Source organism: Pavona decussata, unplaced genomic scaffold, assembly GCF_977016875.1.
Source record: "Pavona decussata unplaced genomic scaffold, jaPavDecu1.1 SCAFFOLD_156, whole genome shotgun sequence".
NCBI classification, from domain to species: Eukaryota; Metazoa; Cnidaria; class Anthozoa; order Scleractinia; family Agariciidae; genus Pavona; species Pavona decussata.
In genome coordinates, this window is record NW_028145568.1 from 7,227,501 (window position 1) to 7,247,419 (window position 19,919).

Here is a 19,919-nt window from a genome sequence, read left to right on the forward strand (position 1 = left end):
CGATATAGCAGAGTTAATCGAACAAACTAACTAACATCTTCCTACACGCAAGTTTACAGCTGAAACCTTAGATACTGAAACCATATTTCTGGACACAGTTGTATAGAAAGGGAAACGATTTCCATATGGTATTTCTCCTCTAGTCACCCAACGGGTGTCAAAAACGAATTCGTGAAGGGCAAATCCCGAAGACTTCTGTGAACAAACTCTTCAATAACAACATTTGAAGAGAACATTTGAAAATTTAAATCACGACTTACTGGAGGCCACCCAAAGAATCTGACACAACAACTTCTATCAGATATTAGATTCACAGAAAGGTCATCAATACTGAAACAAAACGCGAACCACCAGAAAAAACCCTGCTATCGTGGAACATAACCCAACCATCAGTGCTAAACATCCGACATGTTTCAATGTAAACATGGCACTTGATGCGCAAACAGCCATTTCTACGTCAGGAAAATCCCTAAATGACATGCTTGACAGAGTAAAAATAATAAGTTTCCATCGATAGAAGTTGTGTCAGTAGGCCTATCATTACTTGCTACTTCTCTTTGATCGAACCATAATTGCAGTTTTTATTTATTTTGCTTTTTTTGCTTGTTGCATTGTCGCTGTTTTATGTATTGCGCTATAACCTCATTTGCTTTTCTATCGTTCATATCTATCTCATCTGTACACTTGGGCACCAACATTACAAAGAAAAATGTTGCTCAACACATTCTACTTTACATAACGCAATTTTTGTATATTTGTTAGGCAAATCAGAAAGGGAGACCTGGCGCAATAGGATACCAACAAATGAAGATGAGGACCTTTCTACTAGCCGAGAGGGTGAAAGATACTGTTTTCATTTAATCAGGGTATTTTTCCGCAAAACTATCAGCGAAAAGCAATCAGTGGAGTAAATAATGACAATAAAGACTGGTAGTCTTCACTAGACTTTCCACGAGCTAGCAGTTAAATAAATGAAACAGCATATTTGTACAAAATAAATAAACGTACAAAAAGGCAATCAAATATAATTATGTTTGTTGTTGTAGGCACTAAGCTCGAAACCCAGGCGATGTTAACAGATCTGGATGCTGTGGCTAACGATCGCCAGCAAGGTAAATTTATTATTACTGGGACAACATAAGAGATGGTTTGGCGAAAACAATTTATGACACAAACTTAAATATATCGAATGGTTTGTAAAATCATATTCAACAACATCTTGAGTAACTTAATGAAAACTTTATTCACAAACAGGCAGAACAGGAAAAAAATCTATTCTATCATAGAATTAGTTGAAAAGGCTACGCTCTCCTTTAGATAACAAATAAATACTTACTGTACATGTTGTTAGACGCCACCTGGACATTTACAGCCAAGACATTTGAACTAATTATGTTTCTCATGCATGAAACTACCAAGAAGACCACCGAATATTATTACAAAACAATACAATAAAAGAATTTTGTCTGGAATATTATAATATCGGCCAAGAGAGGATGAGGTCTTCTCTTGTATCGGCTTACGCTAAATAACCTAATTTTTCTTACTTTCTCATCTGAATCTACGAATCTCTTAAGCCGTTTCGCGAAAAAAAAAATTCGATTTTCCCCAAAACACGATTTAAAAACGTTCAAATTTGCCGCCATTTTACTTGACTTTGTTCTCTCTCGGTTCTTCTCGGATCTGTGACGTAGATTAAGGAACACATGACTTCAATTTCGTCTTAGATGTTCAATTACTCACTTACTTTGTCAGAAAAGATCTCTTCAGCCCGTGACATTACAGATGTAACACGAAGACCGACAACAAGATACCAACACTCACTATTTTCCTTTCACTTCGTTTGCATCACTCTAGCGCTGGTGTTGAATCTACGTCATATGACGTCCGTCGGCCTTCTTAGTCAGCGGCACGGGTAGACCACAAAAATACAGGATTTGAAAATAATTGTTAAAAAATAGCGTTTTCTGCAATCGAAATATTTTTTTTCGCAGAAGTTCTTTGGGTGATGTGTAGATTCAGGTGAGAAAACAAAAAATATATAATGCCCGCGCACTTTAAATGTCCTTGACAAGTGTCGTGTCGCTGATGCTGAATGCTTCAGGTCTGATTCCACTTAGAAGCCATTTGAATTTCGACTTGTTCTATTTAGTTTAGGATTTTAGTCTGTGGTGCAAATATATTTTTCTGTTGCCCAGCAGATCAACATCAAGTTTCTTATGAAACCGTGGGATGCTTCAAAGACAACAAAGTCGATCCCCGGCCGCTTCCAGAACTATTGGCGGATTTGACCGGGGAAGTTGACTGGTATCACCTGGATAAGGTTATCCAGAAGTGCGCTGAGCGCGCGTATGACAAAGGCTATACTCACTTTGGAATACAGTCTTTCGGACAGTGCATGAGTGGAAAAAATGCTGCTAGCACTTATAATCGTGATGGTGGCTCAACTGGTTGTCAAAGCGGTTTGGGAGGCCCCGGCGAGAACTTGGTCTTCACAGTCATCTCTCCTCGTAGGTTTTTACTCACCTCATCGAGTTGATATTGGAAGTAATATATATGAAATATATTTGGACTGACGTCATTTATTAATTCTTTCACGCGCAGTTCAAATATATGTATTTCGCACGTTTCACCTCCTTGTCTTCACCTACTAGTATACGGAAAAATTCACAAAATATCCAGCTCCCTGTTCGCCTGATAACTCAGTTGGTAGAGCACTGCACCAGAAGTTATGGATTTCAACACTGTTCAAGCCTGATTTTGTTTTTCATGCATTCTTTTGCCACTTCTTTGTCTGCTTAACTGAAATAATATCTCATTTAATGGTTCAATTGGTATTAGTCATTAGTATATCAATATATGGTCGCATTCAACAATTGTCGAAACTAACTAACAAACCAATCAAATTTGATTACTTTTAATTAGATTATTTTGAGCAGTTGTTACGGTCTATTTCTTCCCCCCTATGGAACCCCATCTCAGTAGACACTACTCACTCCAGTAGTAGAGTAAATATGCTTTTTTCCTTGGTTATGCGTCACGCTACTAGAACGAATTTAAAAGCTAGAGTCTAGATTCACAAAGCCTTCCTAAGTTAAGAAGTATCCCTGTATTGTTCCTTGTATATTGTTGGAATAACAATAGACCATTGTTAAGAAGCAATATTACTGATATACTATACCTAAGGAGGACTTCGTGAATCTGGCCTTCTACTAAGCTTTCACAACTCATGAAAATAACAGCTATAAAATAATTGCAGAAACGTCATTACCAACGACAGAAAGGACTTTAACTCCACCAGGTAAGGTGACATGTGCATAGATCGACTTCAGAACGTTGTCTTCTACCAGCTATAACAGACAGATTGATGCTACCACCACTTTTAAACTGATAACAATTAATTGCTAGCGGAATCCACACACTGGTTAATCAGAGTAAATCAAACCATTAAAATCCAAAATGGCAGCAATAACAGCCAAAACTCAGTTGTAAAATCAGTTATACCTGTAGGGAACAAAATATTCAGTGCATGAGCCAAGATAAAACCTAACTTCGACATTAATTATATAAATTTTTTATTTCAGTTACTGTGGTAACAACTCCGTTACCAACAGATGAACCGACTACTATTCCATCAGGTATCATAGCGTCCGCAAAGGTCTGCCAGTTGATTTTATAGAGATGGTTTTGCATACAAAAGTTTCAGGGCTATCAAAGATTACAGAGACTAGGAACACTGAAGTGATTAACAGCTTTTGAAGTCTTATAAATCCGTACTTTAAGGACCTAAGCTTAAACATTAACCAGGTCATTAACATGGAACTCTAAACCATCAACTAAATTGGCCCTTTACTCGAAACAATTATTGAAGGTTACCTATTTATCAAATCTTTGTTACCACCTTACCGTTTTGTTGTTGTTGTTGTTGTTCTTTATTTGCTTGTTTCGTATTACCCAAAGTATCATATTAATAGCCTGCTGCAACAGTGCGGCACAAAAACTTACTCAAAATGTTCGTCTTATTCACAGAATGTACAACATACGTAACTTTGGACTCAGTAAGGAGGTCTGTAAACTTCAACGAGTCAGTTTCATCGTGCGACGATAAATTACCACGGGGATGGTACAGGTTCTCAGGCGCTGCTGGTAACATGATGCCAACCTCTTGTGTCCCTACACACCACTGTGGTGCCCACGCCCCCGGCTGGCTGAATGGACGTCATCCTACAGTGCATGAAGGGAAGGTTAGACGGGAAGTTTGTTTTCACTGGAAAAGCTGCTGTTCTTGGCGCAATTCTGTTTTGGTGCGCAACTGTGGTGAATTCTATGTGTACGAGCTTTCTCCGCCGTTAAGTTGCAATCTGCGCTACTGTGGAAATGGACAAGGTATTGTGAATTTTTACATGACTGTCATATAGAACGGAGAATGGCGTATTATTGGGGGGGGGGGGAGAGGGAAAGGTGGCGCAACCCACAACATTTTAATAAGTGATGAAAATTTTTTCTCATTAATGTTAATAAAAGCAAGCTCTACTTTCTACTAATAAAATTCTGTTCCACCGTTTTAGAACCAGTGACAACCTTGCCTGCCGATAGCACCGTGGCAATAGCTAAACCAGGTAAGGGATCTCTAACATTGTCTGTAAATTTGTTCAATCTCGACTGTGACTAAGCAAATATTTTTTTGGCTATTTAAATTGGCATAACCCTGAGCGTTGTCTATCCGGCGAAGATAAAGTTGAGTTTGTGGCTATCCCTTTCAAATTTAATCAGGCAAATTCTATCTGGTGTGGGTTTCTGATACTTTCAAGTTTACCTGACGCAGAGGTATAATGTTACATCTCTCTTGTTAGCATCCTCGGCTAACAGTTTTTGGTATCAATCTACCAGCATGGAGGCAGTACCTAGTAAAAGACATTCTTCTCAAGACGGTCTGGTTATTCCACTCTTAGCTCCATACGTTCCCGCTTACCGCCGATATCCAGGTCAAACCTAAAAAAAAAAAACCTCACTGTTCCACTCAACAGCCGAATTTTATTCTATTTTTCTCACTTTATTCCAAGCATTTTGGACGATTTTCTCATAACTAATTTTAGTTTTGAGGCTGAATTCAAGCCACATCAGGAACGTCAGTTCTCCAGCTTAAAGAGGTCATCTATTCTTCATGATATGCCGTCTTTCAAAGTTTGTGATTTTCTTCAGAAAAAGGCTATTGTGGAAACTGCAGTTACTCTCCCTAAAGATACAGAATATTTTACATAGAGCTGTCTGCGACCTACGGTCTGTCACGTGATGCTTTTGACCATAAAAATCACTCAGATGGAGCATGTATATTTTATGAGCATGGAGCTCCGAACACCCGGGCCTTTTTGTCCCGAGGGAAGAATCCAGATTCGTATTACTTTCATTTTGCTTCTATCAAAATCGTAATGATTTACTAGACTATCGTGCTTGGTCGATCTTGGTACTTGCGAGTGAAAAATATTATTTAATCCTTTATTTGACTACAGAAACAACAACAATTCATTTTTTTATTATTTAAATGACAAGCAAACTGACACTAATAACAGAACAGTACCTAACACTTCTTACGATATAATACTTACACTACTTACATCACGATCAAAAGAAAACTACCCACAGTACAGTGCTTACATACATTTCTACACAAAGGCATTCAAATTACTTACAGAATAAATTTATATTACTTGCTGCAATAATTACATTTCCATGCGATGCTTACATTTATATATCAATTGACGTTAAAACCAACTAGTGAAAGAACAACAAACGTGCCAGTTTATTATATTGATTTAATTCCTGCCAATGTTGCTGCATTTATCGCGTTTGGAGACTACAGTATGAAAGAATAACAGACTAGTGAAACAGCAACGCTGATATAAATATTGACAATAATAGTCCGTTAGAATTGTCTTGTAAATGCAGTGGAACCCCGTTAATACGGTCACCAATGGGCCAAAAACATTTGGGCGCATTAACGGGTGACCGTATTAACGAGGGTTTTTTTTACAAGAAAATGTATGGTCGTTTTGCCGAGCGGCCAAAAACGAGTGATGGTAATAACGAGGTGGCCGTAAGGCGGGGTTCCATTGTACAAAGGTTTGAAATTCAAGTTTAAACTCTTATTTTCACAGAAACAACGATAGCAGTGGCTTACACCAACCAGAAAACAACTCCACCAGGTACTAATTTATAAGAGAAATATTTTGTCCTGTTTCCGTTTCCTGACCTTTGTCATCACTGGCATTTGTAATAATTTCCATAACCATGGGTAATAATCATTAATCAATATTCTGTTAAGAAGGCAACTTACATTGTCAGAGTGAGGACAATTTTATAATGCATTTTATCTCTTGGTGAAATACATATTGTCAGCCGCAATTTGCTAAATGAAAACTTTTTTTAATATTTTCTTCTTTGAAGTTTCAAGCACGAGACCTTTAGTTCCACCTGGTAAGAGCGACACCTCCAAATGTTCAAAGCTATTGTTAACTTAGGATATTAAGCAGACCTCAAACAGATACTGAATTCGTTCGGCAATGGTAGTTGGCCCGTTTTTTTAAGGCCTCAACAGCCCATGTATGTTAGGCGTTCTCATCGTTCTAGCCAATGTCAGCAAGGAAAAAGAAATCAGCATTATGCAGCACTTCCCAGATTCCATGATTCAGATAGCAAAAAATTAAAGGGGTTTTCGTCTAATTCTCTTAATATTTTGGAACGATGATGACGGGCTTTTTCAATATTTTCTTGTTTTGATGGAAAAAATTAATTAACGGGCCGAAACAGAATTTCTTGCTTCGCTTAGGACTTCAAAAATCCTACTTAGCTGTTCTTGCTATTGCCTGATTGAGTGATTAACTAACTAGCTAACTAATGTTTATTTCCGTTAGCCACCACTACAAATAGTGTTTCATCTCCAACACCAAAATCAACCCCAAGTACAAGGCGCATTTCAACCTTGGCAACACGTCCTCGAATTCCACCAGGTCAGTACGGCACATATATTGTTAATAATGCCGCTTGCAATACTGTACGTGTGTTACTATTCTGTTTCGTCTTTCTCTATTCAAGGGCTGTTCTTAATGCTCCTTTTATCTCTTTCCTCCTGTGACCACTCCAGTCATGTTAAGACAGGGTTCTGAGCCCCTTTCTCAATCCGCCCTATTTTTTAATGTGTCCATAAACTAGTTTTGTGTCTAGTGACGTAAGAAATGCTTCGAATTAAAAGAACTGCTTATCTGGTCCGTCTTGGTACGTTATAAATATGCTTGAGAAAAGCTGTCCCCCACCTGGTGGAAAACGCGGGCATGAATCACTTAAAAGGAGTTTGAACTCCATCTAAGGTTCTGAGGACAGTTGAGATTCTTCCTGACAAGGATTGCAAAAAGTAATGCTTTATTTACTACTGCAGTCGTCACATCCTGCATATAATCCAACTAATATGGCATACTGCTAGTGACTTTATCAGTTCTGGTTGAAATTCCATTGTCTTTCTCCTTTAACAATTCCTTGCCCCAATACACCAGAACAAAAGATAAGTTTCAAGAATTTTCATTGTTCTTCAGAATGTTTAAATTACAAGCTGTTAAACGACGCCAGCAGGGCGGAAGGTTATTCAAGTAAGTATCGACGTCCAATTTGCGACAAAACACTGCCAAAAGACTGGTACCGATTCACTGGAGAGGCCGGTGACAAGATGCCTGATTTCTGTGTAGCCAAATTACGGTGCGGTACGCATGCGCCAGGGTGGTTAAATATTACTCATCTCACAGTGGCACATGAGATTTTCAACGCCAAAGTCTGCTTTCACTGGGGAACAGACTGTTGTTATTGGTCAACGGAGATCAGAGTCCGTAATTGCAGCGGGTTCTTCGTTTACGAATTACATCCAGCCCCATATTGCAGTCTTCGTTACTGTGGAAACAACCGACAAGGTGAGAAGCTCATCCAAAATTAAAGCTATGAGGATAGTCTTAGTGCATGTTATTTAACAATTAGACGGCAAGCTCGAGGTTTCTATCGGCTGATAGTTGGCGAGGGGCGAAGCCCCGAGCCAACTATCAAAGGCGATAGAAACCGAGAGCGAGCCGTCTAATTGTTTTAGCATACCTCAGTGATCGATCTATGAAGCAAAAAAATCTTTTTATTTCATAAATTTTGATATATTTATACAATGATGCATGTTAAATCGCGCGCGTTCTAACAAACTGCCGTCTATCGATCGATAGACGGCACCTCTGTAGCCAATCAGATTGCGCGTTACGCGATAGTCGGTCACTGAGGTATGCTAAAACACGTTAGACGGTGGTTACCTCTTTTCATGCAAACAACAAATTAAGAAGAGAAAACAGTTACGAAATAAGTTACAGAATTGAATTTGAAATAAATTTCTCAAACTCACTTATAATTAATGAAGAAAACAAAGGAAATCTCTACCGTAAAGGAGGTTTGGGAATGTGATCCTCGTTATCATAAAATTTGGCGAACTTTAGCTTTGAATTTCTCAAGGCATTAATTATGAATAGTTTGAGAAGCTAAATCAAACACTCGGAAGAGTGCCTCATCCAATTTACAAACACCTCGAAGTTGGTTAAAAAAAACCCTGCTTCCTCTCACATAGTCACGCCACAGGTCACCAAAGTGTAATTTAAGAGTTTATATGACATTGAACTTTGATCGAAAAATAAACAACAACATTCCTTCGAAAACCAACAAAAACTACTCTAAACTGAGAAAGCTCACCTAGTGTGTTTTGCTCTGAAAATCCATTTAAAAAACAGTTCCTTTTTTGTGAGGTAGATATTTATTCGTGCTTAATTCGGCACAGCGTATTTCTAAGAAATACCTGTAGGCGAGATTGGTTTACATAGGTTCGCGGTAATATTGTTACGTTGTAACATGACGAATGGAGAACATGGTGAATGAGAAGCCAAAGCCCACCGGTATTGAGTCAAAAATAAATAAATAAACAAATAACTTTAATTTAGTGTCAATGAACACTCTCAAGAGATATAATTTTATGGAAACGTTGGATTTTGAGAAGAGGGGGAAACTGGAGTACAAGGAGAAAAATATCTCGAAGGAATTACGAGATTGGCCAACAACAAACAAGGGTCTGCATGTGCGTGCTGGATTCTTATCTATCAGTAAACGTTCGGCCATTTCTCAGTTAATTATGGCGGATCTCAGTTAACTTTTACTTCTCACTTGTTTTTGCGGTTTTGTATCGTTTCAACGGTGTCTTTCTCATTAGCCGAACAGTGTCAAGTATCACCCGACTATTTTTTTAAAAACGTTTGAGTGATCCCAATCGCTTTCGAGACTGTATGAACACTGTTCATCATCTTGTAACGACCTCACCACTTCTAGACACAACTTGTGAGGAGGTTCAAGCAAAATTCGTTAGCAACTTATTATCCAGACATTACCTGCCACAGCTTACCATATTTCTCCGCTATCAGTTACCCCCATGCAGACCCTCACAGACTCATATGCCGTCGAGCAGTAGGGAAGTCGAAGCCGGGCCATATTAGCAAGACGCGGGTGCTTTCACCACAGCGTCACCCCTGCTTCTTTTGAACATTGAACATTCAGTTCAGCTGTGACTTGTATTTTCCTTTCAGTGCCAGTGCTAACCACAGCACATACATCAACAAACAGTCCTCCTACCTCTCCGACACTGCCTACAGGTATGAGGTATCTCATAGACCCTATGCAAAAATAGCTGACAATTTCAAAATATCTTGTTTGCATTTAAATTAACCCTACTAACCTCGTTCTTGAGTTCAAAAATCAAGAATAGTTTGTTTACCTCGAATGAAGCTAGTGAGGCTAATTTGAAAGCAGACAAAAGAATACAAAAATGTCAGCCATTTTTGCATAAGGCCTATTTCATTTATTCAAACATGTCATTTTTTTTTTCTTCATTCTTTTATTTCAATATCGTTTCCGTCCTTGAGCCCGCCTCAAATAACTCAAAAGTTCCCTACGGGTTTTGCTATGAATATTTGCTCAAGTGAATGGAGTTGTTTTTGTTGTTGCTGTGAATTAAGGTTTTTACGCTTAGGTTTGATTTATTCAGTTTCACTTGCTTTTCTTATCTTCGTATAGAATGCTCTTCATACAGAATACTTAGCGATCGTGTTCGATCACAAAACTACTTGTATCAATCAGTTCAAGGGGCCAAACCAACTTGTGACCTATGGCTGCGTAAGAACTGGTATCGATTCACTGGTTTGGCGGGAAACCGAATGCCAGAAAAATGTGTACCTACCCGTCGTTGTGGTACTCTCGCCCCAGGCTGGCTCCAAGGAGCACATCCGAGTGCACGCGACGGCGTAGTGCAGAGAACAGTGTGCTTTAACTGGGGCCGAACGTGCTGCAGGTGGCGCAGAAGAATTTTAGTTCGAAATTGTGGAGATTTTTACGTCTACAAGTTACAAAATGCCCCGACGTGCAAGTTACGTTACTGTGGAGTTGGGCAAAATACAGGTAAAGTGGCAAAGTTAGTGGATTGATCATGGAAGGTTTACGTTACTGTAATTGTAGTGATTAGTCACGAGTTATCCAACAGGCGAGTATTAATTCCACTAAATACTAAGGAAGGAGAGGTTCTCAATTAGAAATAACGTTTTCGTATAATAGTTAACAAAGCGATAGCCTCATTACAATGGCCATTGATTAACAATAATCCGGCGAATTCGAGTGGAATATCGCCTGATACTTAGCCGACGAGGCCATAGACCGAGTTAACTAATCAAGGGATATTCCGTGAAAGTGAGCAGGTATTTGTTTTATTTTTCAACAAATTGTCACAAATAGCATTCTTAGAACAAGGAAAGACACTTGTATGATAAATATGGCTTAAGTTGAGACAACAAATAATCAAAACAAATAAACGCCAGAGAAAGTGGTACGAAGAGTTAACTACAGTTCACAGTTTCACTTTAAACAGACACAGTTACAAGCTCACGTTTTATAATGAAAATTACAAACTGAAGAAACGTTGGTCGCCCACAGAGTTCTTTAGCGGCAAGTTAGTCTTTCAAGCTTGACAGCTTGCCTACAGTGAATTTCAAGTTTCTGCTTCGATAACACAGCATTCTATTTCTCACCTTAATTCTCAAATTTAAAATGCACAATCACCTTCTGGATATCCTTGTTTCCTGGGAAATCTTTTTAAAGGAAGTTAAATTGTCTGAAAAGCAACTGACAAAACGTCCTCGCATATCAAAACGGCCGCATCTGACACAGGTTCATGCGCAGTGCACCTAGAACTATGGCAACCAACGTATATCACTGATTATAATTATAATTTTCGCGCGATTTTATTGGCTACTTTACGTCACGTGGTGCAAAATCACAGGACGGTTATCACGCAATAACCCCCGTCTGCATCGATGTTTGTCCTCAGATTATTTCCCTCGAAAAGAAACAAAACCAGCGGGAAAAGGCCAGCTCATCTTTATTATTCTACAAGGAAGAAAAACAAACTCGTTTTATAGAGTCCAGTGATAGTCACATTAAAAAGCTGGTCGCAAATGCTGTTGCGGAAAGTACAAAAAAGTCAATAAAATATGCTGTCAACGTCTTTGAAGGTGAAGAAAGTTACTAGTAGACTTTCAGATTTAGTCCTACGCAACTTAAACTGAGTCATTTTATAAAATAGAGAATTAATACACTGTGTTCACTAAGTATAAAATAAACCAACTGTTCTTGCCAACTTAAGCGTGGAGGAAAGAGAGAAAAATCCCAACCGCAGTTGAAAACATGGAGCCGGAGCCATTCGTTCCGGTCTGGACAGAAAAGAAAGAAAGCCTTTTTTCCAGTATTTGGGATAAAGTGTTCAATCCAGCAAACGAAGCTCTAGATGCATCGCTGAAAGATCTTGTTAGACGGATTGATTTATTCCACAAAGCACACGCGTCCAATTTTTGCGTTTACTTCACATGACAGTTTGTCAAGTTTTGGTCCAATCACAGTGAAAATAAAGTTACTGTAAACCAATCAAATATACTTGTCTATGTCAGTAGCGCACATCCGCCATCAGATCAAGGCTGACTTTTTTTACGAGGGAGGGTTATAAAATAAATGAGCCGCTTTCTGGCTTGCTGGTACGTTGGCTGATAATGTTCTTGACTGAGAAATTGTCCTCAAAATTTCACACTTGCCCTCGAAGCTTCGCTTCTCGGACAAATAATTCCCCGAAAATTTCAAAAATAAGCCCCGGATATTTTTCAAAGGACTATTTTGAGGGGCTTACATTTGCAGGGGCTTTATTGAAGGAGGAAACTTTGCGCTTCAAAATCGGCTGGGCTTATAATTAGCGAGGAATTTGTGTCGGCAATTTTTGAATGTGTTGCCATATTGGGGTACTACATAGAAATTCTTGACAACATAATCACCCTGAACATGCCAACTTCAAACACAGCAATACAACTTCATTGAATAACGTAAACGTCATACCGTAAGAGATTTATACAGTTCATACGGTGGGCCATATTCCGGAACCTTTAAGGCCCCTCTTTGAAAGACAAAATAATACATTCCATCACCGCAAAGATAACAGGCGAAAAGCGAGGAGCACCTGAGGGAATCCAAGGGGAGATCGAGAGTGAAGAGTAAACGTAAGTCCTGAAAATTGGCCACTATTGGGATTCGGAGGGACTTATTCTAGGAGCTTTTTTTGCGTTTGGAATTTGGAGGAATTATATTCGGTCGGGCTCATATACGGTAGGAGCTTATTTTCGAAATTTTACGACTTGTCGTGTACACATGACAGATCTGTACCTGATAATATTTGCGCATAGTGACAATTTGTTGAATAATAAGTTCCAATATACCAGAAATCTCGCATTATAACATCCTCACTACATTGAACTGATTAAGATAAGGACTGAACGAAAGTTAGTTTTTTTTTAACGGGAGAAAACGAACAAAAATGTCAAGTGAAAGACTGTTGAACGATGGAAAGATCCAAGTCTGTTGCGTAATAAAACGCACCAGGTCACTAAAGGTTGACAGCAATAGAAATGCTCAAATTATTACAACCAATTTGACTCTAATTTGTGATATTTATAATCCGGTTTTAGAACCCGGGTTTGCCATTATCTGTTTACCCGCTGGAATGCACGTGCACATTTCGCGACAAAGTTTACCATCTTTGGTGGATCCCAGCCTTCTGCGTCTCGATGACCCTCGCTGTGGAGTGATACAAATGGATAATAATAACGTCATGCTGGCAACGCCATTGGACAGTTGTGGTACAACACGCAGGTATCCTACTGGTTCACCCGTGTTATTTTTGATAAGGTTATTAGTGACTTCCTGAGTTGCAGACTGAATCCTCCAGGACGTCATATATAGTTCCAACATCACGATATAATTGTGAAGTTATGAAATCTTCTGTCTATATTACCGTCGTGTAATAAAGTCTTGCCCTAAATGCATACCTTTCTTTTCTCAGTCGATGTTGTGTTATTTATGACACAATAATGCACTTATTTATTTTTTTATATATCGTTTTCGTTAGTGCGCGCAGTGCTTTGTGCACCATACTATAATATGAAAATAAGTTAACCACTTGTCAGAATAAGAAGCAAATAATGAAATGCTACATTTCAACATTTCGACAGAGTTTACAACTATTACCAATAACACGTAGCCTACCACCTTTAAAAGAGTGGGATAAAGCTGCGCTTTGGTTGACGTCAATCAAAGAAAAGCCGTTGGACTTATTTTCAATTCTGACAGGAGTTCGTGGCAACATAGCCAAGAAACTAAGAACTTTTATTTCATTTAAGAGCCAGTTAAAGCTAAAGAAAAGGTATTTTTGATTTTTTTTAATTCCACTGCAAGTGATAATTTCTTACTCAGAAAATGGGGATCAAGTGCTGATTTTATATTACAGTACCCTCTAATCGAAACCCTTTCTTTTAGTTAAACTACCTTGGAAATCAACTTTTGATACAAATACAACGGCTTTTCATTGATTGTCGTCCACTTATCGCAACTTTGTCACACTCTTTTGAAGGCGGTAGGTCGCGTGTTACCATTAACCACCGTTAAACTGGGTTGACAAATACGCCATGTTACGTATAACCCAAGATGAACGAAAGCAACATAAGAAAGGCAACCATGGAAAAACGACTCATTGAATTACAACTTTTCTTAATTTCAATTTTTAGAACACAACATGACCGAGTTTCATTCCAGAACAAAGTCGTGGCTGAATTTGGTGCGGGAAGTGAGCGTTCCTTTGTTGAGTTCCCCTTCAGATGCACCTACAAGAAAATTAGTTCTCTTGACAAGATGAATGAGCTTCAACCACTTTACAAACGCGGGCAAGGTAAGTGACATTTATTTTGATTAGAACTCTCATGACATAACGACGTGAGACTTCCTTCCAACCAACTTCCTTTTCACCCCATGGTTCAGTATTAGCGAAACCTTATAAGAGTTAAAAATAGCCAAGATATCTTTCAGTTTAAGATTCACAATAACATTTGCTGAAATCAAGTACAAAAGAGCAGTACCGTAAAATTCCGAAATTAAGGAACCTTTGATTTCTTTTCTGAGGCAGATTCCCGCTCAAGCATTTTCGACAGTCTGCACCGCCAGTGATAACTTAACCTTGACCTTTTTTCTTCTCTTTGAGACACCACAATCTGTACCTCAAAGCGTATTTCATCGCCGTGTCGCTTCTTTCGGGATTAATTTGGCCACTATTTTGAAGTTACATTCGGGGATCGTTACTTTCGGAATTTTACGGCATTTGAATGGAAACTCAATTACCTTCTAGAACATAAGGTGTAATATATTTTTTTTATTAAATTTGACTTAGATGAGAGCATGACATGATACTAAGATTGATCATGAATATGACTAGTTTTTGTAAGATTTTTGATCCCGGCAAAGAATGTTTGTCATGACCACATGGCAGGAAATCGCCACACCATATGGTTTAAGTTAGGGAGCTGGGTACTCATAGAAAACCTCATATTGAAACGCAAAGGAAATTGTATCAAATAAATGAAATAAATCTCTAATTCACTTGGTTGTCTTGGGATCACAGGGGAACTCTTTGATCGTGTAGTTACTGACTTTCCTTTTTTTCTCTTCAGTTATGGACTCCACGTTCGACTATGAACAGTAAAACATAACACTTGTACAATCAAGGCAGAGGGAAAATGTAAAACAGTAGGTTATTTCCAATAAAAATCTTAGAAGACCATTTCTTGTCTTTTTAACTTCACAACACCCACTCTTAAGGGCTAGATTGTGAGCCAAAATGTCACTTCGACCACCTTTTTTTCCAGGCTTATGCTCGAGCTTGTCTCCGAGGACTGGCATCGACTGGCATCAAACGTGCTCCCGTTTGTGTTGAAAAGGTCCGGGCACTGCCATTAGTGTTAAACAAAGTTAATAAATTCTTGCAATATTTTCAATAGATGTGCACCATATCTACAAGTTCTTTCCATAGGCTCTTTTTTCATATTTCAAGTATAAAAATTTTTTAATACTTATATGAATAGTTTCAATAGCTTCTCTCCCTATCTTCAAATTCTAGTAATACTTTTAATAGTTTCACACATCATTTTCAATTTTTCAAATTTCAATGGTTTCCCCTTTTGTTTTCAAATTCCTTCTCGTTTCAGGGTTAGTAATAGACCCTTTTCATAAATGGCGCCCAAATTTGAATAACAATACTTGATACATCCTAAGCCTCATATTCATGTGAAAAATTCTTTGTCTGGAAACATAAACACGAGGCTTAGGATGTATCAAGTATTGTTATTTAAATTTGGGTGCCATTTATGCAAAGGGTCTATTGGGGAACAAGAATGTTGTTTGATGAGAGAGGCTGTTGACATTAGTTTGTAACATTCTGTTGAGAATCCGATGGTGAAAAGAACTCAGATTAATAATCTTGAGTAAATACACGTGTCTTATGCGAAGCATTGCATGTTTATTGTCAACAATCCGACGGTGAAATGAACTCAGATTAATAATCTTGAGTGAGGAACGTGTCTTTTGCGGAGCATTGAATGTTTATTGTCAACAATCCGACGGTGTGAAACAAACTCAGGGTAATAATCTTGAGTGAGAATATGTCTTGTGCGAAGCATTGCATGTTTATTGTCAACAATCCGACTGTAAAATAAACTCAGGTTAATAATCTTGAGTGAGTGCACGTGTCTAGTGCAAAACATTGCATGTTTATTGTCAACAATCCGACGGTGAAATGAACTCAGGTTAATAACACACGTGTCTTGTGCGATGCATTGCATGTTTATTGTCAACAATCCGACGGTGAAACGAACTCAGATAGATATTCTTGAGTGAGCACACGTCTTGCGCAAAGCATTGCATGTTTATTATCAACAGCCCGACGGTGAATCAAACTCAGATTATTAATCTTTAGTGAGAAGAAGTGTGTTGTGCGAAGCACTGCACGTTTATTGTCGACAATCCGACGGTGAAATAAACTCAGATTAATAATCTTGAGTGAGCACACCTGTCTAGTGCAAAGCATTCCATTTTTATTGTCAACAATCTGACGGTGAAATGAACTCAGGTTAATAATCATGAGTGAGGGCACGTGTGTGGAGCATTGCATGTTTATGGTCAACAATTCGACGGTGACATGAACTCAGATTAATAATCTTGAGTGAGTCCACCTGTCTTGTGCGAAGCATTGCATGTTTATTTACAACAATCCGACAGTGAAATGAACTCAGGTTAATAAGCTTGAGTGAGTCCACGTGTCTAGTTCGAAGCATTGCATGTTTATTGTCAACAATCCGACAGTGAGATAAGCTCGGGTTAATAATCTTGAGTGAGTCCACCTGTATAGAGCGAGGCATTGCATGTTTATTGTCAACAATCCGACGGTGAAATGAACTCAGCTTAATAATCTTGAGTGAGCACACGTGTCTTGTGCGAAGCATTGCATGCTTATTGTCAACAATAAGACGGTGAAATGAACTCAGATTAATAATCTTGAGTGAGCACACGTGTCTTGTGCGGAGCATTGCATGTTTATTGTCAACAATCCGAGGCTGAAATAAACTCAGGTTAATAATCTTGAGTGAGCCCACGTGTCCCTGTGCGGAGCATTGCATGTTTATGGTCAACAATCCGACGGTGAAATAAACTCAGATTAATAATCTTGAGTGAGTCCACGTGTGTTGTGCGGAGCATTGCATGTTTATTGTCAACAATCCGACGGTGTGAAACGAACTTAGGTTAAGAAATCTTGAGTGAGCACACGTCTTGTGCGAAGCATTGCGTGTTTATTGTCAATAGTCCGACGGTGAAACAAACTCAGATTAAGAATCTTGAGTGAGCACATGTGTCTTGTGCGAAGCACTGCGCGTTTATTGTTGACAATCCGACGGTGAAATAAACTTAGATTAATAATCTTGAGTGAGCACACCTGTCTAGTGCAAAGCATTGCATGTTTATTGTGAACAATCCAACGGTGAAATGAACTCAGATTAATAATCTTGAGTGAGCGCACGTGTCTTGTGCGGAGCATTGCATGTTTATTGTCAACAATCCGACGGTGTGAAACGAACTTAGGTTAAGAAATCTTGAGTGAGCACACGTCTTGTGCGAAGCATTGCGTGTTTATTGTCAATAGTCCGACGGTGAAACAAACTCAGATTAAGAATCTTGAGTGAGCACATGTGTCTTGTGCGAAGCACTGCGCGTTTATTGTTGACAATCCGACGGTGAAATAAACTTAGATTAATAATCTTGAGTGAGCACACCTGTCTAGTGCAAAGCATTGCATGTTTATTGTGAACAATCCAACGGTGAAATGAACTCAGATTAATAATCTTGAGTGAGCGCACGTGTCTTGTGCGAAGCATTGCATGTTTATTGTGAACAATCCGACGGTGAAACAAACTCAGATTGACAATCTTCAGTGAGCACACGTGTCTTGTGTGAAGCACGGCATGTTTATTGTTGACAATGCGACTGTGAAATAAACTCAGAATAATAATCTTGAGTGAGCGCACGTGTCTTGTGCGAAGCATTGCATGTTTATTGTCAACAATCCGACGGTGAAACAAAGTCAGATTAACAATCTTCAGTGAGCACACATGTCTTGTGCGAAGCATTACACATTTATTATGAACAATCGGACGGTGAAATGAACTCAGATTAATACAGTGGAAGCTCTCTAAAAGTACCTATGAAGTAAAAAATTTATTTGTTCTAATATGATAGTTTTTTATTTTCTGATTCTTACTATATAGGTTTTAGGTGGTAAAACATTCACAACGCAAAGTAAATCGAACTGAAAGTCTTAAATTTGGCGCCTAAAAGTGTCTCCACTTTGCGCTCGGCCAAAACGATGTATGACAAAGCTGTGACGTAGGAAATATTTCAGAAGTGAGAAGTAAACAACTCTTTGAGGCATTTGCTACGTCATCAGCATTGTCCTGAGCAAAGACTCGTTCCCAGTCTACGGGACACGATTTGGTGAATTTTGAGATTCTTTGGAGGGCGAAAAATGTCGATTTTGTAGTTTATTTTGTTAAATTTCTTTTGTCATTTCGTAATCAGGACACAAAAAACTTTCAAAATACAAAAAATGTTTTTTTACTTTATAGGCACTTTAACGGACCCTCTCGTAAGCGGAGAGCTTTACGTACGACAGTGTTCACAAAACCCCGTTTGAACTCCCATACAAACTCTGTATTTACACATTCCAATAAGAGGACATTCCTGTAAGCGGCCGCTGACATTTTCAGGGGTTACTATTTAGACTTTTCCTTTGTTTTTGAGTTCTCGTTAGCGGACAGCTGAAAGGATCTCCCATTAGCCTCTGAATCTTTTTCTCTTTATTTTTATTTATACAATGCAGAAAACAAAAGTAATGCTTCCATTATTTAAAATACAACATTAAAAGTACTGAACAGTAGTCGGGTGTAATGCATGACTTACATTACACTTCAGTACTTGTATTACTTATGGTATAATACAATACAATCTTGCGTTACTATCTTACAATACAATCATATGATGCAATACTTATATGCTACTCACATCATACTTCTCTGCATATCTATATTCATCACAATTCTACTGAGAATACTTCGTTCTTACATCTACTACTTTTAATTATGTATTAAATTTATACCTTTGGCTGTAGTCAAAAACTACTAATACTAAATATATTATCACAAAAAAACCCTGAGGCTCAGAAAAGAGCATATTCCTGTTCAATCGGCTTTTTTCCAAAGCATTTACAAGCATAAATTCTCCAGCTGTGGTTTGATGGAAATATGACAAAACGTTATTTAAAATATGGTTGCCGTTTCCTAACAAGTACTCTGATCGAAGAATTGAGAGTAAGGTTAAAAACGGATGGGCACCACTTAAATTTTACAGGGCCACACAATGGAAACACAAGAATTTCAGTGGCCATCTAGTATTGAAGAGCTTACCAGTCTTAAATCTTCTTCCTTTTCCTGGTGGACAAATAGACGAAATGATCACATCAAAAACTACCACACGTAAAATGGCAGCCTTGAACAGAAATACATTTCTCAAAAAAGGAATGAAATACGGTTTGAGTTAAAGTGCTACTATGACGAATTTCGTGTCTTTCTAATCTGAGCCATTTTAAAACATAAACAAGTAGTCTGTACGTGAAGAAGAATGCTGTTTACTATTTTCAAATATCTCTTTTTGTTCCAGAGATATTCAAGTTTTAAAAATATGCAAATTAGTCAAGTGAAGACGTCACAAACTCGACCGAATTTTGGTCAAATATTATGAATAAAGATATCTCAGCCAATTTGTGTCAGAAATGCTTGATTCTTTGCAGTGACATTGTTCTAGGTGCGCTCCATAATATGAGTTTTTCAGTTTTGTTACCATGG

General features: G+C 38.3%; 1 protein-coding gene across 14 annotated transcripts in view; it reads left to right on the forward strand.

Moving 5' to 3' along the window:
• The window catches only part of LOC146465678 (uncharacterized), a 21,623-nt gene extending 5,419 nt beyond the window's left edge, over window positions 1-16,204 (forward strand). The window contains exons 4-19 of one of the 14 annotated variants that reach the window (XM_085128599.1): window positions 763-837; window positions 1,047-1,112; window positions 2,199-2,510; window positions 3,260-3,301; window positions 3,585-3,638; window positions 4,030-4,386; window positions 4,569-4,619; window positions 6,156-6,203; window positions 6,445-6,474; window positions 6,912-7,007; window positions 7,587-7,955; window positions 9,645-9,710; window positions 10,132-10,512; window positions 13,113-13,296; window positions 14,208-14,368; window positions 15,144-16,204. In XM_085128599.1, the coding sequence (XP_084984725.1) occupies window positions 763-837; window positions 1,047-1,112; window positions 2,199-2,510; window positions 3,260-3,301; window positions 3,585-3,638; window positions 4,030-4,386; window positions 4,569-4,619; window positions 6,156-6,203; window positions 6,445-6,474; window positions 6,912-7,007; window positions 7,587-7,955; window positions 9,645-9,710; window positions 10,132-10,512; window positions 13,113-13,296; window positions 14,208-14,368; window positions 15,144-15,175 (2,324 nt within the window). In that variant the 3' untranslated portion in view covers window positions 15,176-16,204. The remainder of the gene's footprint in view (window positions 1-762; window positions 838-1,046; window positions 1,113-2,198; window positions 2,511-3,259; window positions 3,302-3,584; window positions 3,639-4,029; window positions 4,387-4,568; window positions 4,620-6,155; window positions 6,204-6,444; window positions 6,475-6,911; window positions 7,008-7,586; window positions 7,956-9,644; window positions 9,711-10,131; window positions 10,513-13,112; window positions 13,297-14,207; window positions 14,369-15,143) is intronic. The other 13 variants (XM_085128601.1, XM_085128600.1, XM_085128602.1 and 10 more) reach the window with 13 other exon arrangements.
• The last annotated feature ends 3,715 nt before the right edge of the window (window positions 16,205-19,919 follow it).